The 25,047-nt window shown below is 39.9% G+C and overlaps 1 protein-coding gene across 1 annotated transcript; it reads left to right on the forward strand.

The window, feature by feature from the left end:
* The first annotated feature begins 3,047 nt into the window (after nt 1-3,047).
* On the forward strand, nt 3,048-14,895 carry LOC134631212 (overexpressed in colon carcinoma 1 protein homolog). The gene is made up of 6 exons (XM_063479316.1): nt 3,048-3,346; nt 8,075-8,099; nt 9,937-9,972; nt 10,308-10,387; nt 11,150-11,180; nt 11,287-14,895. The coding sequence occupies exons 1-5, from the start codon at nt 3,304-3,306 to the stop codon at nt 11,152-11,154; spliced, it is 189 nt and encodes a 62-aa protein (XP_063335386.1). The 5' UTR covers nt 3,048-3,303; the 3' UTR covers nt 11,155-11,180; nt 11,287-14,895.
* The last annotated feature ends 10,152 nt before the right edge of the window (nt 14,896-25,047 follow it).

A 25,047-nucleotide genomic window follows, 5' to 3' on the forward strand; every position in this document is an offset into this window, starting at 1 on the left:
TTAACATCAGCCCTAAAACTTAAAAACCTAAAACAAATCCGGCTATATTAGGCTGTGGCACAGTAAGAAGACAGCATGTAATATGCACTCGTGTAGTATTTTACATTTTTTCCAATCTGAATAACCGTCTTGTTGACTTGTTAGGATGGCCATGTCATGTTGTGTTGTGCCTCGATAATCTAGGCAAGCTGTGACAAGCAGTGCCTCTTCATCAAGCTTCCAGGCGGCCTGAGTGGGAGATCATTCTTCGCTCCCCAGTGGACTTGCCTTGTTTAATTGGTGTAGTTGTGGCTGTAAATCAGACAAAGCTTTTCAGCTCTAACTTTGATAATGAACTATGCTTGAAGTCTGGTAAAACAGCAATGCATAATGTCTGGATAGCCTCTTTTAAATGAAAGAGTGATTCAGCTAACCAAAGACCACCCTGAAAGGAGCAAGCTGCATTGCCACTGATTATCTGGCGTACAGTTAATAATTTTTGCTTTTCCAGGGCTAAAGTAAAGCCCACCTAGTCAAAACATACCTTAAAAGTCGTATTAGCCATACTAATTTTAGCATGTTAGCCTTCTAACAGTTCCTAAATAGTGATAAGTACAAAGTGTAAATGCAAAATAGACTGAGAATATCTCAGTTTTGTTGATATAAAATAATTATACTCATGTTCATGAGGTAAATGTGATCACTATCCCTCTGTCAACCTTTCTCAAAGATAATGCAGTTATAAACCTTGTCAAGGTGCCAAAGCAAAAGTCAGACGAGCACCAAAACTTTTAGAACTTCTTCTACAAACATAAAGGGGATGACAGACATCTTTTTTTTACTGACGCATTTTTATCCAGAAGATCCTCTGCTTTCAACTCATACCTCTGCCCAGTAACCATATAGTCCCACAGACTAGTCATACAGATCCTTTCATATACATTTCAAACAGCTGTTAAGAAAGCAGATTGCTTAGCTAACGCCTGGGTGTTAATATATATTGTGTCACATTTATTGACACATATATTGTGTCTCAGTGTGATTTGGAAATGGCCGTTCATTCTTTTGTTTCTCACATCTCGATTAATGTAATTCATTATTGCTTTGCCTGAGGAAATTATTCCTGAATCGATTCTCAATGTTACTACGAAACTACTCACCGGGTCCTCTATAAGGTCCATTGTGACGCCGATTTGATCTTCTTCATGCTGGTAAAATTTAGGGTTCAGTTTTGGTTATCACATTTAGAGCGCTTCATAATCAGATGTCCTGGATTTGGATTTATTAGTCTTCTACATCATCCACATGCAATTGCTAGGTCTCTGAGATCAGCCTGCTGGCTGCACCTAGATCTAAGTTAAAGACAAGAGGAGATTGGGACCCACCTGTTTTAATTGTTATGTCTTATTTTGTGACTTTTGATCTTGAACACTGGAATATAACTAGACAATGCTTACTTATTTACATGGCCTAAGGTCAACCATTCATGATGATCTCTTGATCAGATTGTGTTGAGACTTTTTCTGACAATTCACCCCCAGACGTTTAAAATGTGCCTTCTGTCCTGCTCTTGTGTGCCATAAAGACTGGACGTGGTGAATCTCATGCAGATGCTTTACCACTCAAGGTCACCTTTTTATGATTCTCTGTGTGGGTGGCTAAAAGTGACAGGTACAGAAAGATGATCTTTTAGAGAGAATAGTTGTTCATTAGCACAAACTGAGCTGCAACTGATAGTAGCTCACCAAAGCTTGGAAGTACATCCAAGCAGGTGGAAGTTGCTGTGGGGGGGGGGGGGCTCCGTGGCATTCTGCACTCCTTCATTGTGGTAGCAGCAAACCATTCCAAGTGGCCGCTGATTTCCACAGGATCTCTTACGCCCTGCGTCCTCACAAGCGCCATCAGCTCTTGCTGTGTAAGGAGGTGAATCAGGTCCAAAGCTGACTTTTGCAGCCCACCTTTGGATACAGCCCCAGTATAGTTGTTTCCTCCCGTTTTCAGTCAGTGTGTTAAGCTAACCAGCTGCCAGTTTTACAATGAACTGACAGATGGCAGTGTCATCAGTCCTCTCACAGCGCACATAAAGAGCAAGCATGAGGCAAAAAAGCATTTTTCCTATAATGCATTTTACTTCAGATTGCAATGGATTGTGCACAACAGTTTAAGACTGACTTTACTGTACACAAAGTCTTCTTATTGTTCTAGACATTTCTAGAAATTTGAATAAAATTAGTCTCACACATCAATTCATCTACACATAAGAAGCATCTCAGGCCTGTTTAAGGGCCTTTGGAAATGAGTCCATCTAGCATAAAACAGAAAGAGAATTCATGATGTCTTTTTTTTTTCCTCTGGAAACTTCTCATTTGAATTTTAAAAATCTCGACTCCCATTATAATATAGATAACACAGCTAACAGAAAGTGTGAATTGGTTTGACTGGTGCAGAGTGCTAATGTAATGCTTCTTGCCATCATACTCTACTCATGTGACTGCTCTTGCATTTTAAGCGCATACATCATGAGTGACATGAAGAACAGAGATGCTCTGAGAATCACTCGGGGCTATAAAGAGGCCTATGCACAACCCTTTGTGGTTCCACTTGTTCACTGTTCAAGGTTTTTCCATATTCTCATTCTCACTGATTGCCAGCAGCTCAAGTATATAAGCTTTAGGTTATGAGTGAGCATGAACGCGTGCGTCGCCTCTGTAAAAAAAGCACAAGTATTGCTTCTCTATATTTTAGCATACTCAGAGCACTTTGGGAATTTTACAGTATGCCACACAAACATGCTGATATATTGATGCCATTCAATTTATTCCAGTTTTTTTACACCTTTATATATAAAGGAAGCTTCTTATTGGTTGGCTCTCACTCCACCCTCCGCCCCCTTTCCCCTGGTTTCCTGGGCAACCTTGTCAGGGTGGAGGAAAAGAGCAAATCATGTGAGGGTAAAGCATCTTTCTCTCTCTCTCTCTCTCTCTCCCTCCCCCCTCATTCCCCCCTCTCCCTCGTTCTCTCTTGTCAGTGAGTGTGGTGTGTGTGTGTATAAAAGCCTCTCTCGCCATGCTCTCACTTCACTCTGAGCTCTTCATTGCATCGCAGTAGGCAGGCGCAAGGGTTGAAGACAGGGGAGGGGATACAACCAATGGAGGTCCCTGCTAGGCATTTCCTTTGACCTTCCCTCCCTTTGTGCCTCTGTCACCTCTCCTGCCCACTTTCCCCTCTTCTCCCAATGAGTTGTACATTCCCCTCCTGTCCTCCCCATCCATCCACTCATTAAACGTGTCCGCTCAGCTTGGACGGTGGCTGCATCGATGCAAAATGGGTTGTGGCAATTCCTCAGCCACCAGCACCACAGGAGGGGGTGAGTGTTTCAGGAATCTCTGTGTACATCCGTTTGTGTGTGCAATACTGGGTGAGCGTGTGTGTGTGTGAGGCGGGGGGGTTGAAAGAAAGAGTTGCCACTGTATCTGCAGCGGTGGGAGAAGATGTCTTGAATGTCAATGAAGTGTGTCGGGGTTGCCCTTGCGTTTAAAAGAATGTGTGTGTGTGTGTTTGTTTGGGGGCGGGGTTGTGCGTGTGTATGCCCGTGGTGGTCTCTCGAAGCCATGGGTGGCAGATCGATCACGAAGGATCTCCCTCGTCTGAGGCACCTGGGTCTGAAGAATGTGCCGCTTTGATGCAGATCCCGGCTCCTGACACCATAAATGTGGCGTTACCATCTAAGTGAACAGCTTCTCTCTCAGCATCTTAGTGCTTGTTTGAAAGGGTTCGCTGAGGATGGAAGACAAGCAATTTCACTCACATCCATCCATCTTTGTCTTCCCGCTTGACTGATGTTGGTTGTGCCCTATAAGCAGGCGACACTAAAAATACCTAATCAACAGCCAGGTTCATTCATAAAGCCTGGAGGACATATTTGAATGGAAAAAAAACATCCTGTATCGCGTGATTTTACCAACTCTCACTGGGCTATCGTGCTTTTCCGTTTGTTATTTTCCTCATAAAACACCTTTCTTAGTCGATGTAGGCTGATTTTAGACATGTTTCAAGTTTTGCAAAGTAAATCTCTGGGCTCCAGAGTCAAATTGAGGTAACTATTTTCCTGAAGTATCTGCAGGATTACCTCACCCACCACTACCTATTAAAGCACGGTGTGTGTTTGTGCTTCTGCAAATGTGTGTGTGTGTTTGCAGGTACCTAATCAGTGCTTAGCAGGTGCTTTAACAGAGCTCAAAAAGCTACAGGGAAACACAGTCCAGTGTTGTTTCATGCTTTAAATGAGATCCACCTTGAGGTACACAAACAGCATCTCGGCAGTTGTGTGAGTGTACTGTAACTGTGGTTTGTTTATCTATGAAGGACAGCAGCTGTGTTTGTTTCTGCATGGCAGGCCCTAGCCACTTTTTCTGCTCTTAGAGGTCAGCAATCAGCACAGTGTCAAGGGCATGTGACATCCTGTCACTCTGATAAATTTCGACTAGTGGCTGCACTCATTTGTCCATAGAGGCTGACACCAGGTCAGAATCAAGTGTTTCGCTTTCTGTAAATAAAGATAAAAGCATTTCTTGTTTACATTTCCTACTATTTTAATCTATGAACAATTATTTTGTCTCTATACTTTGTTCTGTGAGTGATAAGTTGCATATATACACACCTATACATAGCTGTTTGACCTTAGTTTAATAATGCCAATGAATAAAGCCATAAAGTAACACTTTATGGTGCGAACTGTATTTTGTCACTTTCCCAGATGGTGATGTGGAAAAATGCATAAATATATAAATATTTTTAAGCTTATTTCTGACTTGTAGTGAAATCTGTTTTACACCATTTCCACTCAGTGAACACAAATTGGAAAGTTAGCCTGCAAGTATTCATCACAGAGAACATTAAGTTCAATAAAATTAACTTTGCTTTGATTTGATTTTAGTGAGGGACAACGTCAAACCTACAAATGCACATTTTCAGGTATAAAGTTTAAGAACTCTGATGTACAGCTGTTATTTTGCTAAATGGTAGCACTGAGACATGAATACATTAAAAACAAGCTAAACCTTCCTCATTATATAATGACTTTATAGTGTTTTATAAACCAATATTTACTGTACGATCTAAGTTGTTTGCTTCAAGGCAACAAAGTCCTGACCGTAACCCAAGTTTTTAGAAAGCTATTAAGTCGAGTCCTACAAAAAATGCTCTAATTTCAGGATATGGTCTTATAAAACTCAAAATGACGGCTTTAGTGGTTCTATATCACATTGCCTGTCCCTAGTCTTATGCACCCTGATGTGCTGCCTTGGATATGAATGAGCTTTTGTCAGGCCACTGAATAGGCCCCTGTGTCATGTCAGCATTCCCTCTACGAGGATAAAATGTGCTGTAGCCTATTTGTGTGTAATGTAGATTATCCAATTTTCTACTATTGCAAGTGATTCTTGTGGTGTTCTTTTCAAGGTACATTTCTACTCTTATAAAATAAGGTATAACATGAAAAAGCAATTGAAGGACACAACTGAGGCTTTTGTTCCACCGCTGTTGTCATGTGCGACTGTACATTCAAGAAAAAAGTAGATTATCCTCCTGCAGAATGCATTATGATGTTATTACAATTCAAATCAAGCTCAGTTGACTGCCTGCAGTTTGGCAAAGCACAAAGTGTTGTCGGTCCATAAAAGAGTCAAACAGCATGGAGATGAGCTCAGTGAGTATCTGCAACTGAGGCATCATACACTGTATGTCCAAAGTTATTTTACAATGTGTTCCTCTTTGTAGATCAAGTCATCACAATGGTTCTTATCAACCTGTTAACGTACCATGTCACAAAGCTCAGATCATCCCAAACTGGTTTCTGGAGCAGCTCATTTAAAGGCTATGAGAAATCACAGGCATCTCAAACATAGGCTGTAAATGCTGTTAAATTGGGAATGGTTCATGCTGTGTATTTGCCGTTATAAAAAATGAATGAATAAATCCAGCATTAGCTATAACTTTGGTCACTAAGTCTTTGAGGTGGTGTGCAACTACCTCCACAAAAAGATTTCAGTAAGTAAATAAATAAAACACCAGCTTGCAGTGATGTTGTGAATATTATTGTGAGTACCAAAGATTAGTGTCACCAATTCAGTATCCAACTGAATGTGAAATAAGGCCAATATCACATCTTGTGTTGCTGAATTATGGTGCTGAGTAATGGCCAGAAAAGCATTTTTACAGAACATTATAAGGTCACAGAAGTTCACCGGTCATCACCTTTTTTTTTCTTTTCTTTTTTTATCATATTAAGCATTTCTATGAAATGTTGTCACAATTTGCATATGAATTTGAGTGGAAGTCAAAAATATGTTGAGTGAGGATCTTTGACCACCAGATTCTAGTCAGTTGATCCTTGTATCCCAGATTTAACACACTTCCAACCAGGTGTTTCCGAGATATCCTATCATTTCCTGGATATATGTTATTGTCCCAGTACTTAAACGCTGTACATTGTGTATAAGGTTTAATGTGTGATCTGTAAAATGTTAGCTGCTGAAAAATGTTCTAAGGCATTAGAAATGAATATCAAATATTACCTTTTGAAATGTAGTGAAAATATTAACAGCATCTGATAACAAATAACGACTTTAAATAAAAACGTCTCTTGTACCTTAAAAGGTTGTCTCATTCGCAAATTTTAGACTAGACTAAATCTAGTTTAAAATAAAGGCTGGGATAATTAAATCCACCTAATTAAAATGTGCAATTATTAACATTATAAAGAAATTGTATTTATTGAGTTAATTATTGGACATTAGACATTTTAATTAGGTGGATTTTGTTGCCTTTAAAAACTAGTAAACAAACAAATAAACTGTCTCACGTTGCATGAAGCTAAGTACCTTCTGTATCGTGCAGCTTTTTATTTTAATGGACGGATATGAGTTGAGTGTGTGTGTGCGTTATTTCTTTTCAAGCATTTCCGAAAATGACCACGTCTCTGTAAATCCTGTATCTTAGTCACTGCAGGGTGCACTAAATTGGGTCCATCCTGTTGTTCAGCAGCAACATTTCTCAGTACAGGAAATGCATCTGCTGTGACTGAGGGGAATTGCAGTTAGGTAGTCGGGGTGAATGCCAGGTGTACAAAACACAGGACTTTGATACTTAGCGAGAATTTTGCAGTGTTTACTTGAGTTTAAGCAACAAAAGCATTTTGAATATAGTTGGCAGAAGTTGTGGTTTTGGTTAACAGTTCATTCAGCTTCAACAAATAACAATTGTAATGCCTGGTTGAATTTCATGTTTGTCGAAACCGAACGTGATAATTACACTGGGAGGGGTTAGTTCTACACCTTCCGAAAAATATTGCCAGTTAACAGTTCACTTTCGTCACCCCTAGCAATTAAAGGAGCCAATAAAGTGTTGAATTTTTGTAAGGTACGTCTGATAAGTGTGGCAGATACAGAAGTAGTGTAGGCATTGTTTATGCACATTGAAGTATCTAAAAATACAGTAGCCAGTATACTGGGCAAGGCCTTGTTTTGCTCACAAAACAGCCTCTATTCTTTGTGGCATGGATTCCTCGAATGACATATTTGCATTACATCACTCTTGTAGAATCGTCAACTGCACATTCATGCTCCCTTTGTGCTACTGGACATATTAGCAGTGTTATGCTGAATGCAGATCTGCTGACTTGAGATACTCTCAGGTCCACCAGACTCGTCATGAGACCAGTGTGAGACAATGTTTGTGATGTGGTGTTCTGTCATACTTTATGGGAACATATACTGGGAGCATAAAGGAATCAAGTCATTGTAGCACATTGGGTGCATGGATTTTTACCCTTGAGACATTGCACTGCACTCTTGCAGCAAGACTGACAGATTGGAGAATGATGTATGAATGACGCTGGTGCATAGGTGTATCTAATGAAGTGCTCAGTGAGTGTGTAGTTCACATTCAGTGACTGTTGATTAAAAACCTGCTGTGCAGTTCACTGATCGTAAATGCAAAGAAATTAATTATCAGTTTGGTAAAACACACCTGCTTTGACCGCTTGTGCATTTCATAATGGAATGAAATTAACTTTTGGCTTGTCATCTGTTCTCAGGGCCAGCAGAAGCCTCCAAAGATGTGTAAGTACATAAGCCATTTTCTAATTATTTAAAGTATTTCTAAAACTCATCATCTGCAGCCTCCAGGCCTTGAAGTTTTGCATCAAATGCTACACTGTACAAAATTAGCTTTATACCTCAATACTGTATATTAACACTGACACGTAGGGTCATTTAACAATGGTAAATATGCAAGGGTTTGACAGTAAAGATCATCATTGTTAACATTTTTTAATTTACATGTGTCTTGATGCATGCTCAATCATCCAGGTAAGAAAATCTCCAAAGGCTGATTCTGTTCATCTGGACGTAGCGTTTTCAGTGGGAGAAATGTTTTGTCACTCATCCAAGTGACTTCTTCAGTCTCAGCTGACTGTTTATAAGATTAGGGAACCCTGCAGTCAGCTGAGACTGAAGAAGTCACTTGGATGAGTGACAAAACGTTTCTCCCACTGAAAACGCTACGTCCAGATGAACAGAATCAACCTTTGGAAATTTACATGTGACATGTGAAGTTGGGCACCACAGTGGTAGTTAGCAATGTTGTCTCACAACAATAAGGTCCTGAGATCGACTCTGCCATCTGGCTGGAGCCTTTTGTGTTGACTTCACATGTTCTCCCTGTTTTTGTGTGGGTTCCTCCTACAGTCAAAGATGAACAGTTAACAAAATCTTAGGCAGCATAATGTAGAGTATGGTTGGTTACACCGTTGTGCAATAAAGAGGACGTACGTTGTATCACAAGATAGCTGATCAGTTTGTTTCATTAGGTCATTTACACAAGTCATTTTGTAGAGGTTTATAGCAAATTTGGCAGTTTGTCGTCAAACAATAACTGTAATCTGGACTTTTTTCTCAAAATAGAATTACGACTTTATTGTTAAAATGATTTTTTCCCCTAATGTGGCCCTAATACTGCGTAGTTTGCTAACTGCAAAAATTAAAAGTAAATTTACTGTGGGTCCAAAAATGGATTGTCCCTGTTGACAGTGACAGAAATATTTTAATTTCAGACTAACCACTCTGCTTTTGTTGTATATACTTTTGGTTAAAAATTATTTATTTTGGCCCCCAAATAGTAGTTTTGTGTTCTGTTCTTTGGGTTTTTTTTTAAATTTATTCTAATTGAAATACAGGAGATATACTTTTCTTTGCTATCTAGAATACAGTAAAAAGCTTTGGGAGGGGCAGCTTTTTCCAAAGCATTTCCTGGAAACACTGTGTGTCTGTGTGTGTGTTTGTGCTTTATTGTAGTTTGTGTTTGTGTGTGTAAGTGTGTGTATTCTCCTTCATAACCATCTGAACAGCCAGCACAGGACCCATGAGAGCTGACAGTAAAGCATTGACTCAGTGAAGCTAATCACAGCTATCTAGGTCTGTACTACACAGCAAACTACCACACAAAAGCTCATGTGCACACACACTCATACACACATGCACCAACACACACACTCACAGAGCAAGACACAAGGTTAAGGGAATAATATACTCACAAAACTAAAAAGCGTGATACAGCTTGGCTTGCAAAGGGATAGCACACAGTGAATAAACCTTCACATCGGCTTCATGTTGTTACCATGTTTGATCTTAATGATCAGCCACCACATCAAACCTGAGACCACTTCAAGTTTGTTGTTCAGCAGGCCTGAAATAAAACTGGCGGTTTGGTCTATAGAAGTTCCTGACAGAGAAGTATTCCCTACAGGGCTTGAGCAGCATACCGAAGATTTCTGAGGCTAAGCAAAAGAACCTCCAAAAGAACAATGTTTGCACTTTCTCTCTATTTTGTATATTTGTGATTTTTTTTATTTCCTCTCTGCTCCCATATGACCTGACCTGTGCCCATTCTCTCAATCAGGACAGAAGATCCCTCAGCAGAAGATGAGAAAAGAAGGTACTTTGCAGTGCCCTTGAGTGCATTTTGCTAAGACGGCTATACTTGAAATGAAATATACTTGAAATAAATTTTTTATCGCAAAAATGTCAAATAGTTAGTTTTGCAGCATTCTCATAATAAAGTGCAAGGTTTAAACAAGTAAATGAACAATAACTCAAAAAATAAATGAATAAAATGATAAATGAATTTCATTTAGAGGTCTGTCAGTTTGATGGGATACTGGTAATGCTATTAAAAACATCCACTAAAACAAAAATCAATGCCATCTATGGTTTTTAATTGCTACTTGGTCTTTAAAACCTCTCCTCCCCTCTCCTCTGCTCTCCTCTCAGGAACTATGGTGGTGTGTATGTAGGTCTGCCAGCAGACCTGACAACTGTGGCTGCCAGTCAGTCCAAAGCTACACGTAAAGGTGAACTGCAGCACGCATTACGTACACGAATCTCTCACATTTAGAAACAGAACTCGGTGTGGCGAACAGTGAGCTGTTATACCGCCGACATCTGGCAGCCTCTCAGGCATCTCACCACATGAAACCACGCCACCACGTGGAACCACGTCGCCAGCAGCGTCTTCGATTTTATTTGACCTTTATTTTTACTGAATATTAATGATAAACATTTACTTTGCTATACCCAACAGGGTACTGATATTTGCAAAGTTAAATATAGTTGACGACAATTATTCTGTCCAAAAATTGTATTTTTAATCAACATGGGCTTTACAGAGAGCCACATTTTTGTGCATATTTTAAATGTTGTTCATTTTCTCTGTTTACAAAGTAAAACATCTTTATGTATGTAAATGACTTTCTGATGGGGAAATATAAGTGATAAACTGCCATGCCTCCTGAATTAAGAGTTTAGAGTAAACTCACCTCGCTCTTGCGTTTTGCGGCCCTGAGGGCTTTCTTCTCGCATACATGTCCTTGTGCTCATTGAGGTTAAATATAATAATGGATTGATTCAGTTTTGTATCCTCTGGCATGAGAAGTATTGGCTCTTGTTTGTATTGAAGCCAAGATGTTCAAACTGCTGGGTGGAGTGTGTGGGTGTTTTTCAACACAGTCTTGACTGTGAGACAGAAACACCAGAGAAGAATAAAAACATTTTTTGTCAAATAATTGTCCTATAAATATCTGAACACTGACTCAGTTGTTTCTTCCGTCTTGCAGACTAACAACCATTCAAGGAAACGCAACAGAGGTACCTGAAATATGAAGCCTCTTTGTTCGGCTTTTAACATTGCTTATTCAGTGCAAAAGACTCATGTGAAAGCCGCTGACTCCATTTTTTTCTCTCGTCTTGACAGGATCCTGCATATTAATTTACGTACAAACAGTCACATTACAAGCAAAGAGCATGTAAGCCCTCTGATTCTGCCCCACCACAGACTGAACAAAGTCTCAGGCACTAGTACTCTACGAAGATGTGGACGGCCTGCTGGGGCTGGGGGAATGTTCCCTCACGGAGTAATGGGTGGCAAAGTGAAACAGAGGTGCACATGAGAGGCCTGCAAGTGGATTGTATCATCGCCCTTTACTTTGCAAATACTAGGAAAGCACTCAATCTGGGACTAGCAGCTGTGGACAGCGGCACCGGACTTATTGACAGTCATCTGGATTTCTCGGTCAATTCACTGGAAATTTCTCTTTCTCAGGAGGAGACAGATGATCAAGCCAACTTACTAAATAACTGGGTGGGGGCTGACACACTCCCAATAGCCCTCTGCAATAATAATCACTGCTCAGTTATTTCTCTAAAACGCCATCAATGATTCATTGTGTGGCAGGGATAGAGTTATAGAGAGACAGAGATAAACCAGAGTTTCACACACACACACACACACACACACACACACACACACACACACACACACACACACACACACACACACACACACATTCCTGTTAACGTATAACGGAACATCTCAGTGTTGTTGAAAATAGTGCTGATTGCAATCAGGGTCCTGCTGCTGCAACAGAAAAGTCTGAAATGACACTGATTTTAACAATGGCTCTAAATGTTAATAACAGCGACGAGTCAAGTCGAGTGTTTCACAGATGATGTTCCTAAATGTCCCGAGTGCAGCAGGCAGGTCGTACCTGATGTTATCACTTAGCTTGGCCCCAGACTGATTATGTAACCACAGCATATGAGTCATGATACTTAGAGGAGCTCTCCCCGTCCACCCGTCTCTCTCTCTCTTTCCGTCCTTCTCAGTTGTCTGCAGGATTGTATTTTCCTGTTCCCCCTGTTTATACTGCTTGTGGCTCATTCACATAATTCTTATAATTTCGCTCCAGATGTAGAACTGACACAGTTTCTTCAAATCTCACAACATCCACGTATGTTACACACAACTGAAAAAAGAGAAAAAAAAAACCACGTCTTAATATTTCATATTCATTTGCAAAAAAAAAGGAAAAACAAAAATAACAAAAAAATGTGAAGACTAGAGACAGCCGCCCAAAAAAGTGAATTCTTTTCTCTTTTGTGAAACTGCCATTGTAGCAACTCCATTGAATTTATTATAATTCTACTTTATACTGTATAAGCATAGTTGTTTTATGTTTGTTTGCTTTTTGTTATCTTTATATGAAATGTGTTATTTTGTATTTTTTTTAGACTGTCAACAAGTCCTAATGAAAAAAAATGAAATCAAAGATTCTTGTGTCTAACTTAGGCTTTGCTCAGTCCACTCTAAGATTGAAATAAACTCTGCGACCCTGTTCACACTTAATGCTAAAATGCTTCTTGGGCGATTGGATCAAGATTGGACTACAGAGACACGTTGCTGTTTTATATCTGCGAATCTGTGACAATCATGTGTCTCCAGCTGTCTTTGCTACTGTTGAACACAGATGTTTCATTGCCACTCAAGTGCCAGATTTACTTTAGGTTAGCAAAGAGAACGAGAACTAATATTTGTGTACGAGTTATTCCGGCTATTGATATTGTAATTTGTGAGACAAAATGAAGGAAATGTTCTGTCTGCAACAAGGACAATGCTTCATAACAATTTTCCAGGTTTTTTCTTGTTTTAGGCAATTCAGAAAATGAAAGCATTGACCTTACAATAAATATGTGGCTCAAACCAACACAGAAAGCGCTTTGAGTAAGTGGATCAGATTGCATGATATTGATTGTTCTTTATCTTTAGCACTGTCCGTGTGTAATTTGATCCCAGAAGGTGCAATTTATAATCAAGTGTAGGCAGGGTCTATGTGTTTCTCCACCATATTGTTAAGAGATTTCTTTTTAAAGAATTTGGGCATTGCAGGAACAAATGAATTCTAATAGATGGTGCATTAGTAGATCAATTCGTTGTTGGGATCGGTCCATTTGTGAAGTTTGTTGACCTCGAGAAAAAAATACACAATATAATCAGCCTTATACTTTAACAGTAAAACCTCATCAAGCACTACGATGTTCCCAGAAAAGAAAAAACACATTACAGCTGGGCGAGCATTAAGGTCTAAGGTCATTTGTCAGCCAGACTCTTGACAGTTCTCTCCTCTAATGAATGTACAACATCTTCCACTGACCAAGACTTTAGGGGAGGGTGGAAATAGGCCAACTTTAAACACTTGAGATTCAAGAGATGTTCTGTCTGAGCTACACAAAGCTCTTTATACGCCTGTCTGTGTAGCTCTGACTGCCTCAACTGACCAGCCTCATAAAAATGAGGAATTGTTTCACCCTGCCAGCACACAAGCGTACTGTTTACTGTTTTATCAGTTTTTCTTGCGGGTGGCGCTTCACATCGACGCCCACTAGCTGCCAAGCTGCATTGCCAGTTATCAGTCGAGCTGATACCAAGGGATTTCGTGTAGTGTCTTTTAATTGCGAGCCATTTGTCTACTCACATTGTTGCAGTGTGTGCATTGTTCACCTGTTGTAGAGACAGATTATACTGCAGATACAAAGAGCTGCTTCATGTACTTTGTAGTTAATGGCGAATAATAAAAGGAGCTGAAGTGTGCCTACAGTGCCAGATCACAAATTTGATCAGCAAACCCACCTGAGACATTGCATTTTTGCTGTCCCTTTTCTTTGATGTCTACATTTTTTCCCTACTGCTGTCCCCACCGGAGGCCTTTGGCTTTTACAGCGTGTTGTGCTGCCTGCCTCTCCCTCTTCTATCAGCCTCACGTTGCCCTTTATGGTTGTTCCTCCTGTATATGATGAATGTCACTGCCTTTGCCCTATTCACTTAGCTTAACAGGGACAAGGGGGCAGAATGTGGATGAATATAACTGTCTGATGTCCTCTACATTAAAATGCTGCTGTAGTTGCTGCAGTACAGCGTGTTGAATGTAGTAGAGGTGGGCTGTGCTTATAGAAGATTTTTTGGGGGAGGAACTGCTATGGACGTTAAATGCTAAGCAAAGCTAGCTACCAGCAGCCTGTTAGCTTAGCATAAACTTTGGAAACAGGGAAACAGCCTACCTTTAAAGGTCACCATTTAACACGTAACATCAAAAGTAAGTTTTAAAAGGACACGTCTGTTGATACAAGCAAGAAAGGAATGAAATGCCTTTCTTCAAACTGTAATACTATTCCTTTTGTGTATTAAATAAAAGATTCTTACGGTTTAGTTGTATAATGATGCTGAAAATTCTGGACACCACCTGGAGTCAAAGTAGCTGTTAAATATTTTATTTATTCCAACACCCCATGAAGTGGTGGTTTGACCACTGTAAAATTTTATGATTCAAGAGGTAATAAGTGAGGTTCTTGGGTTGTTCAATGATGTTCTATGCTTAAAAAACATTTTATGGGATATTTATCATGTCTGTCTTTCACGCATAAATAATATTTACTCATCACTCCTTTCTAAACCTAATCTATCAATGATGCTGAAGATTAAAAAAAATGTGACTGCCTCTGTGCAACAAATCCACAATTTTCTGATTGAATTATCAACAATTAAAGACTTTTATATCGTCCGCACACAGCTGTGTTTATTGATTGTGGTCTTTGCTGAAACGTATCTGCCTCCTGTAATCAATAGGCTTCAGACTTGAGGGATTAAAAGTGTTCTTAGTAAATATTCCAGACTGCATGAAGAAATAGAATAAGGTTTGCTAACTGCCGTGGGCCTTTGTGCAATAAGATCAATCGCAAGTTCATCTTGATAATTGGCTGTGCTGAGATCGCATGAGGAGAGGAAAAGAGGAGCAGGCTGGGTTCACTGTCCCCTCTTTTATTGCATGCAAACAGTTTGAGCCTCTCCACTGGTCACATATCATGTTCTGCTCCTGGTGCAGAAACTAGAAAATATAAGCTGTGCGTGAAAAAGAAAAAAACAGAACTTCTCTAATAAGTAATCAAGGGACATATATCTGCAGCATATAGGACTGACTCACATATGAATAAATTTTTTTTATCATATATTCCATTTTTCTCATATATTGTCATATACATAATAGCCTTCATGCACATATAAAACATCCCAAAGAAGCAGATGTGGTTCTCTGTGACATGCAGTGTTAGTTGAAATACTTTGTTACACAAGCTCTGCTAAAGAGTTATTTCTTCCAAATTACAAAGGGCAAAAATTATAAGTTCTAGTATTTACTGAACTTTTGAACTCTGTCTATTGAAAAATGTGTCCCTTGTGTTACGTCACAGACTAATTACCTTGCATTTTTTAACTTTAAGATGAACGAAATCAAATAAAAAAAATCTATTCAGTACTTAAATTGTTCTGAGACTAGAATTTAAGTCAGAGAAATCTCAGCACTGACAATTAAAACCAAGGCCACCTACAAGACTGGGCACCATGAGAGACAGGAGAAAAAAAAATACCGTAGTCTGTATTTGGTAATATAAGTGAACAAGCTGAGTTAAACGTCCCACTCAACAGAACACCAACATCAAACACAACAAAAAAGGTTTGAACAAAATTGCTCCCGTCTTTGTGTTGAGGTAATCATGTATATGTATCATGCACAGATAGAGATCTGACTCTGTGTGAACAGTGAGAGGTACGTGATTGAGAGCAGGTCCTTAATCATATCATCTGTGCATCTGGCCCACCATGAAATAGCAGCTGTTCTTTCTCAAGCTTACATTTTTTAGTAAACACTGGCGTCTGCCAGTATCTGTTTCACTTCATAGCATAATTACTCACACCTACTTACTTGTTTAAAAAAGGAATTATTATAGAAAATATAAACTTAACTTTTTAAATTTTAATTGAAACTAATTCACTGCTACACCCAATAATCTATTTTTTGATATATTGTGAATATTAAAAGAAATACCTCTGACAAATCATAATTGCAACTTCTAAACTGCAACCCAACTGCAACTCTAACATGCCTAAAGTCTAACCTTGTGGTATCAAAATATATCCTTTTTGCCGTGGCAATCATAGGGCACTAACTGACACACAAAAACTATTGACATTTATTCCAAAAATGTCAGTTTTTAAATTTCTCTAAAGCGCATAAGGCTAGCATCAGACCTAACCCTGGACCTAACAGTGTTAATTTAATTTTGCCGCAACAGCCTCTCCATTTTCTTTGTGCTTTGCACAGCAGGGCAGTAGAGGATAGCAGCAGCATCAATGGCACACTTGAAAATCAAGTGTTTTTTAAGTATACTTAATTTTACCATTTTTTGTTCTCATGGCCACTGAGCAGCTGCACAGGACCAAACATTGGTTCGTTGTTACAACTATTTTGGCTCATGGCATAGACGATGGACATTGTACAGTGTGTTATAATCAAATTCATGAAGAAAGGATATCTTAAGATGTGTATAGGGCCACCAGGGAGCGCAAGCCTGTAGAAACTGAGATGTAGCCTATGACATTTTTCTTTTTTTTTGCAGTTTCATTTCGTTTCATTTGTTGCATTGCATGGTCTGACCTTGGGGTGAATTTGCTCAGCTGTCTGCTCCTGGCAACATTTGCAGTTGTTCTGAATGTTCTTCAAGTGTGAATAATCTTTCTCACTGTAGAATGATGGACTTCAAATTGTTTGAAAACCACCTTATAACCCTTGCCAGACTGATGGAGAGCAGCAGTTGGTTGCTTAAAGTCATTCCTGCGTTTTTCCTCTTTGGCACTGTGTTAACGAACTCCTGAATGTTCCAGGAAGCTGCAAAAACTTCTTCTTTAACAGAGGTTCTCACACTTGTCCTGATATATAAAACCTTAGAATTTTAAAAAGGGTGTGCTTCCGTTTCTTTCTTTGACTGTTTTTTTGTGATCCTCAATAAAAACGAAGACAGTGATTTATTAGTAAGATGGTCCATTAGACTTGTCTCCTTTCAAGGTCTCCCTTATCTTAAAGGACAAATGCAGTAAACAGCCCTATTCGATTAAATATTATGCACTGTTTTGGCACTGTTGAATTATTATTCAGACAAAAAAATATTACTTTGCCACCTATTTGAAATTGTATTTGTAAGTCATCCTTTTTACCAGTAGATGTCACTGCTGCACAGCGTTAGCTTCAATTGTGGCAACAGCAGCAAAAATCTTGTGCACTCTCACAGTACTTTTGTCTAAAATCTTTCCCTCTGTAATAGCCATGAAAAATGAGAGGTATGTCTTCCCGCCCTCAAGGCCTCTGCAGCTTCTTTGAGGTCTACAAAGAGACAAAATCGTTAAAGCAAGCTATCAGTTCTAACAATCTTATTCATTTAAATTGAGAGGCCAGAGGTTTGCACTAATCTTGGCACCAGAGTTGCTAATCAAGCCCAGTACATGCAACAGGGTGCAAATTACTGTTTTGGTTGCAGAAGGGGGAGGGGGGGTCGTACCAGCTTTCAGGGCAGTGAGGCCAATTACGTACCCCTGAGTTTAACCTGAAGTGTATACAGCCAGTTTTAAGATCATTCTAGAATTTCAAAGTTTTTTATTATGATAACTTTTAAACTCTAAAATGGGGGGCGGGGCGAACAGCTACCTGGTCTTTGATTCTTTTTAAAAATCCCTGTCGAGGCCTTATGTTCTCCTGTAATATTCCAAATATTGGAGGCAAATCTTAACGTGAGATGGTGAGGTGTGAAAGCAGTTCTTTAAACTTAGTGTTAAACATCCAACTGAAGTAGGAATAGTCACAGTGCTGTCTGCAGACCTTTGTGATTTTGTGTGAAGGCGGAAAATATTTAAACCTTCATGTTTTTGCATAGGTGCCAAGAATTTGAATCTATATAGTTGTCTATTGTGTTGGAGCTATTTACTTTTAAATCATTAAAAAAGAACCTGGCTTTAGACTTGCCAAAGAGCTTTATGTGCAATACAGAGTGCTGTTTTTGTCTCCTTACATTTGTGATAGATATGCTGCATCATCGTGACTTTTGATTTCAGCAAATATCATAAATTCCTCTCTTATGCAATCCTGTTCTGACACAAAGACATTATGTAAGAGCTGATGATGCTCGTTTCTTGCATCCATGGCCTGTCCCGTTTAGACATCACAGACCGTAGCAAATGAATAGTACAGTATGCTGCTTGTGTTCTGAAAACATGTCAGACCCAATGTCAAGGTCTCCCTCCTCAGCAAACTCGTAACTGTCACTCACATTTAAGTCTTAGGTTCGAATGCCACAAAGGACATATGATACAGTCGTCCCACTGAACTGAGTCTGACGTGTAATGCCAGGTCAGTTAGTTCAATAAGTGCTCTCCCACTTGGCCTGGACCAAAAAGTGGCACCCGAGACCCAAAGGGAGGGGAAGTGGGGCGGGAGCAGAGGAAGGGAGCCTTGTCGGCTGTGTCGGCTTCGCTTTACTTTTGACTTCAGAGTGCATGTGCTTCCAATTACAGACAAAGGAGAGGCGGTCTTGTGAAGCATGTGGTTCCATTTAGAGCAGGTGAAACAATGTAGGAAAATAGATCCGTCATCCGTCGCATTCCAGAGGCCAGTGAGAATCAGCGCCAAATCATAGCAAAGCTAATCCTGAGAGGAACGACTGGGGTAAAGGCAGTTGAGGGTCCTGGAGCCAACCTCAACAAGGACATGCTCACACTGGTCAAAAGGTCCTGGAATTCAGAGAAGTATGTGAACTTGATAGATTCATCCCCTTTCATGTTACCTTGGATTTCTATTGGCTCTGCTAGTCTCCTGATCCTGAGCCGTGTTAGCAGCATGGGTCGATGGATGACGCTGTCAGCCAGACCAGAACTTCGGTCACGAGTGAAATGTCTGAAGGACTGCTGCAGAATCTGACAGAGACAGTCGTGTTCCTCTGATGATGAATTGCAATAACTTGGCAATCCCGACTCTTTATTTAGGCTAAGACTTAGTAAAGCTTGGAGTTTGTATTCTTCTTGGTCTTGTTTAGGTTTAGTTCTAAACATTACATGCCTCTTTGATTTCTTGCCAGATTGCACTGGGTTTTTTGGATTCATCATTCACATCTCAATTTAAATATTATCAGAAAGTCTCAAGGTGGCATCTTGAGATGATCTGATTTGTCAGAATAACAGCCCAAAACCCTCAAAAATTAGGTTAAAAATGATAAACAAAAGCAAAATAAAAAATCCTCACATCCCGACACTGAGTTTCTTGTGATATTTGTCATATTTTAGAGAGTAAAAGAGTCTGAGGCCAGACAAGGCTGTGGAGCAGGGTTGTGTAGGAGAAAAGGCATGTTATTGACTGCCCTAGTATGCAAGAGAAGGTCAGCAGCTGATTTTATCAGACCCTTCCCTCCATCTGCCCTTCACGTGAGCTCTCTGTTGGGGCCTGGAAGGTTTTCCTCTTTTCAGCATGTGGTAATAGTCAGTTCATGCAACCACTCTACTCTATTGGAAAGAATTTAGGTTAATATAGCAAGTGGGATCTGGACATCTCGCTCTCATTTGCCTTTTATAGCCCATAGGAGCAAACGCATAGCGTGTGCTCCAAGCTGTAAATCAAGGGATGTTTGGCATCCCACTACTTTACAGGAGGGCGGCTGTAGGGCTCAGTAAGGCGATGGACCAGCAGCACCCAGTAAAGCTCTCACGTGCAGAATAAAAAGGAGGGGAGATGAAAGAAAAGGAGAAATATTTTTAGCTTGCATAAAAGCCCAGTGAGTGTCAACTGGACTCGAGTTAACAAGGCGTATTTGGGTGATTACTTCACAGCTCACATGCTTTCAGAGGCGTACCTTTTCCTACATGCTTCCGCCAGAACCTATATTGTGGGAATTAATAAAAAAAAGGTATAGATTCCAAGGTGGTGCTGGAAAAGCCATGGGAAAATGAATCCAGTCACACATTAAAAAATGTGGCAGCTGATTTTCCATGGTTCCCCTCCATCCATACTCAGTTTCAGGCCTTCATGTGCTAAGAACAGAAATTAACTCTGACATTAATTTCTTACTTCATTTGTATTCTCTGTTAATGAGCAAGATTTTCTTTTGTTTTTTTTTGTTTTCTGGTATTTTAAATCTGTTTTTTAAAATTTATTTTATTTTCAAGATTGGTAGTGTTTATCATGCGTGTCTAACAGATTCTTCACTGAAACATGTTTTTATAAGGTCACAAATTGCTGTGCAGGTTGATTACTGATTGCAGTTAATATCAGGAAACAGAAGATTTCAGTCCATTAGGTTGATCCCCCAGGATTGATTATACCATCTCTCATTCCGCATCCCACAGCCCATTCCTGACTGTCAAGGCTCTCGCTCTCTCTCCTCGTGACTTCTGCTACACAAATTCTCTTATATTATGTCTGCTTGAAAGCTACCTCACGCTGTTCACAAAGATGTAACTTAGACATCTGTGGTTTTATGTTCCAAGTTTTTGGAAAATTGAACTGAAGTTCAGCCAACACCAAACAACTGAGTCGGATGGAAGTTTGATTGTGGATTATTGGGGTAACAGATGGTATACAATTAGTATCCTAAAGAAAATACTTAACCAAAACATGCCAATCAACATGTCTAATACAGCTAAAAATTAAACTTGTCATTTACTGTAGGCTCCAGTGCACCTTTGCATAAAGTTTCCCCATTTTAAAGGGGAGGTAAGTACTTTTTCTGAGGTTATTTAATAGAATAAAGAATGTATTTATGCTGTACTCATAAACATATAGTTAATTGTGTCTGTCAGCAAACTGATGCGAAAAACTTAGAATTTATCCTTAAAAAAAACCCCCAAACCATAGGAGCAGACACTGTTTTGTGTTTTGGATACAGTGGCCCAGATGGACATTTCTGTTTCACCTAAGGACATTTTATGCTTGTGGCTAAAGACAGACTATGGACGTAGTACTTCTTATAAGTTACTTGCAATTTAAAGATCACAAAAAGCTCTTTCAAACTATATATGACTGTCGAATATTTGTACATGTTTATTTACTTCAACACTGTTACATTTATTTCAGAGAAAGTTCAACTAACACTGGTGAGCAGCAGAAACTCATCTCAGTATCACTGTCATTGGACAGAAGTGAGCTTCAGTGTATCTCACTGCCATATTGACTCATTCTATGCCTTTACACTCTTTCTACCCATTGTGCACACACTCCAGTGGATGGTTCAGTGTCTTGGCCTGATATTCACACAGCCTGATATTCACACATGTATTGTATAAACAGAGATCAGATAGCTGTTAGGCCTGCAGGGCATTTCCACTCAGTTTTATGGTGGACAGACCCTGTGCAGCTGGTCAGTGCAGGAAATGCTCAAAACAAATTGTGTTTAATTGCTGCAATACTCCAGTGTAGCCTCCATTCCCTGATCTCTAACCTTTCCCTCCATGGCCTCAGTTGTCCAAAGACAGGCTGAGAAGGATACACAAGCCCTTCTAAGAAGATAATGAAATGTATGCTCAATCTAATAGCAGGTGAACCTGTAATCACACAAAAGCTAGCAGCCTGCAGGCACAATTCCCACTCACCCAACAATTAACCTAGCAATAAATCATTCCACAGCTGCACCATCACGTGGGTTCCATCACCCGCTGCAACCCCTCACTCTGAGATAGGGGTCGATGAGAGAGGGGATAGCACCCAGAGGTTGGGGTTACAGATGGAGTGTTTGAAGTTTGAGATGTTATGGTTGGTGTAGGAGGGAAGAGCCCCCCTTGAGAGAGTGTTTAGGGTTTGGGATGAGAGACTTAAACAGTGTTTTAGATTAGGCTCCTAATCCCTCTAATGAAGGCCAACTTTAGTGCTCCACTGTTGTGTAAATTGTTGTGCTTGTAATGCCCAAGCAGCAGTGAAAGAACCAGCTTCTTGTCTTTCATCAGCACAGCAGTTCCACACACAAGCAGCTGTTAATCAAGTCAAGCTGATGTGGGGAATGGCAGCATGTGTATGAACATACACATGCATGTATGCAATTAGCTCAGAGCGTGTAAAAGTGTGTCTGCACACGAATGCGGGAGTGTGCGCGCGTGCACTTGTGGTTAATGCGCTCTTTGCTGAAGGAAATGCTGGAGCACTAAATTTGGAAACAGCATGATTATGCCTTTGTTCTGAGGAGAAAATCATTTTGCCGTTCACAGCCGAACTACGCTAAGTGTTCACTTCCTATTTCCTGAACAAAGCCTTGATGTGTGCTTAACTGCTATCACACCCACATTATGGAGTATGGAGCAACTAAAAAGCCATATATTTTCCTCAAGAATTTCCACAAAACAGAGCTAGACTTTGAGTAAAAAGGACTGCTTTATGTTGCTCTGTCTGCTTCATATGTAATTATACATTCAAATTTTGCTAAATTGACAGGTGGTGATATTCAAATTTTGTATTTTTAGGAATTGTTTTTGCTGTTTATTAATGTTTATTCTTTTTGCTGCAAAGAATGCATTTATGGCAGGTTGCTGCTTTTAATTATGCAGAGGAACATAGCCAAAGGTGGAAAACATGATGGTCTTGTTTTTTTCAATGAGTTCTTGTCAGACACTTTAAAAATAATTGGCTACATATTTGTTAAAAGCATAGACTATATCAAAAAGATAGCAACCCCAAATCACTTAGCAGTAGGCTCATTCTCTCATAGCCATCAGATACATTGCAACCAGAGGTCGATTAGAGGTAACGAAAGTAAACCCACTTTAGCGCTGTCAATTTTCAAGCTTTTATATACAGTCTGCAAATCAGCAACTCTGATTTCTTTTTGCAACCAGTGTGACCAGGAGTCCCCCCTACTGGACTCTAGAAACAGTACACATCTTTTATATGCAGCCTAATGTTAGAACTTTTGTGAAGAGTCAGAAAATATAGAAAAGTGTGACAGAAATGTACCAGGCATGGCATACTATTTTATCCTCCCGAGAAAGAGAAAAACAACACTCCTACCCCTATATGTACACCCACAGACAGTGGAACAGTGCTTTCCTCTAATTATGCTATTCCAGGAGCCATAATAATCACCCTTTTCCCTCTTTCACTCTCACTCAATAAAAACCCTTTAGTGCACTGCTATACAACACAATATTCTCTATCCATTAGCCAAAGAGGCCTGATGCTCACCAACGGTAGCTTGTGCCAAGCCACTCCTGTCCTCTCCACATCCTCTCACCTCACTCCTCCTCCTCTCACCACCCATAGCTTCCCTTTAGCAAAACCCACAGCCTATACAAACACAACTGCTTGGCAACGGACTTCTCTTCTCTGTGCTGTAGGTCATTAAACCAGTCCTGGCCATGCTTGATATCGATGTAAAAGGATATAAAGAGAAATTCAAAACAAATGAGAGTTGCTGATAGATGTGGTGTTTTGGCTTTGTTTGGAGACAAAAGCTTGTTTTCTGTACTGAGCTCTGAGGCGGAGGTGGTGGCTGGAGAATGGAAGGAGATTATGTAAGATCAGCGATGCCAATCTGAAGTGAGTGTCAGCTGTGGCACGAAGAGCTGCTGAAGACCTGTCAGCAGGGAGGGAAGGGAGGCTTTCCTCGGGAACACACATATGTGCATTACACAATCTGCACTTCACTGTTAAAATCTGTTGAACATTTCCATGATAAAAGCCTTAATTAAGCATGGGTGGTGTTACTGTCCTTTTCATTCACTCCTAAAATATTTATGGTGAAAGTTCAGTTTATTTTAATTAGCTTTTATTGGAATTGTACTGTGATTTTGTATGTGAGTCTTATATAAAGAACACATGGTACAGTATGGCAATAATAGGTCAACTCTATATAGTCATCAGATCAAATTAGTAGTATTTTGTCTAATAATTCAGTTTATTTTGATTGTTTACTCATTACTAATATGACAGAAAAAAACACTCAGCTTTCAGATGTGTTTGAGTCATTCACTCCATCACAGTAAGTATCAAAACCATGTCATTTTCTTTAATTGTTATGTTGTCATGTAAAAAAACAAATAAAGCTGGATGTGGCATGAAAAAAGCCCAATAAGTATATTTCGCATGTACATGATATGTCAGCCCATTAATGCCACAGCACACTCACAGGGTCAAGGTTTCTGTTAGTGTGGAGTTTAAGGAGGCTTTGAAGCGTGCTCGTGGTGCGTGTTTACCATCAGCAGTTTCGAAGAGGATGAGCACCATGGTTATACCCTCAAGGCTTTTCATGCTGAGCGCTTTTGAATAAGTTCTGACAGAGCCTGTAATCAGCAGGTATACATGAGATGCGTGTGAGACAAGCTGCACAACCCTGTGACACACTTCATATCTGACTGGACTTCAGGGTCAGGCTGTGAGGTTAAAATAGCGTGCGGTGTCATTGGTATCTCACAGTGACATCCTAGCTGCTTTTGGAAAGTGCAGTGTTTGTTTCCCTGTACGTCTGTAATCACCATCATGGAAATTTTGAGGAGAAACACATGCACCACTAGTTGAAATGTATTCAGGGCTGAGTGTGGTGTGGTTTTGAACGCACCATTGGCATTCGCATTCTGAACCGAGGACACAATGTGCCAGCAGCACCATCACCACACCCCGGTGAGGGAAGGCAAAAGACAGAATCGGCTGCATGGCCCACATACCTGGAGCCCCCATCAGATTAAGGGATCAGCAGCGCACAGGTGGCCTATTTCATCATGTCTTTCAAAAATGCTGATACACAAATCTGTCCTCCATAAAGCTTTACTTTGACAGAATGGAGATGTACACAAAATTCACAAATTCTGAAAAAGTTGTAGCCTAAAATT

This window comes from Pelmatolapia mariae, linkage group LG7, assembly GCF_036321145.2.
Source record: "Pelmatolapia mariae isolate MD_Pm_ZW linkage group LG7, Pm_UMD_F_2, whole genome shotgun sequence".
NCBI classification, from domain to species: domain Eukaryota; kingdom Metazoa; phylum Chordata; class Actinopteri; order Cichliformes; family Cichlidae; genus Pelmatolapia; species Pelmatolapia mariae.

Excerpts from the sequence above, each read along its gene's own strand:
- LOC134631212 (XM_063479316.1), top strand. The coding sequence starts at position 3,304 with ATGGGTTGTGGCAATTCCTCAGCCACCAGCACCACAGGAGGGG. Across the intron at positions 8,100-9,936 it reads GCAGAAGCCTCCAAAGATGT|GACAGAAGATCCCTCAGCAG; the intron begins GTAAGTACATAA and ends TCTCTCAATCAG. Across the intron at positions 9,973-10,307 it reads GCAGAAGATGAGAAAAGAAG|GAACTATGGTGGTGTGTATG; the intron begins GTACTTTGCAGT and ends CTCTCCTCTCAG.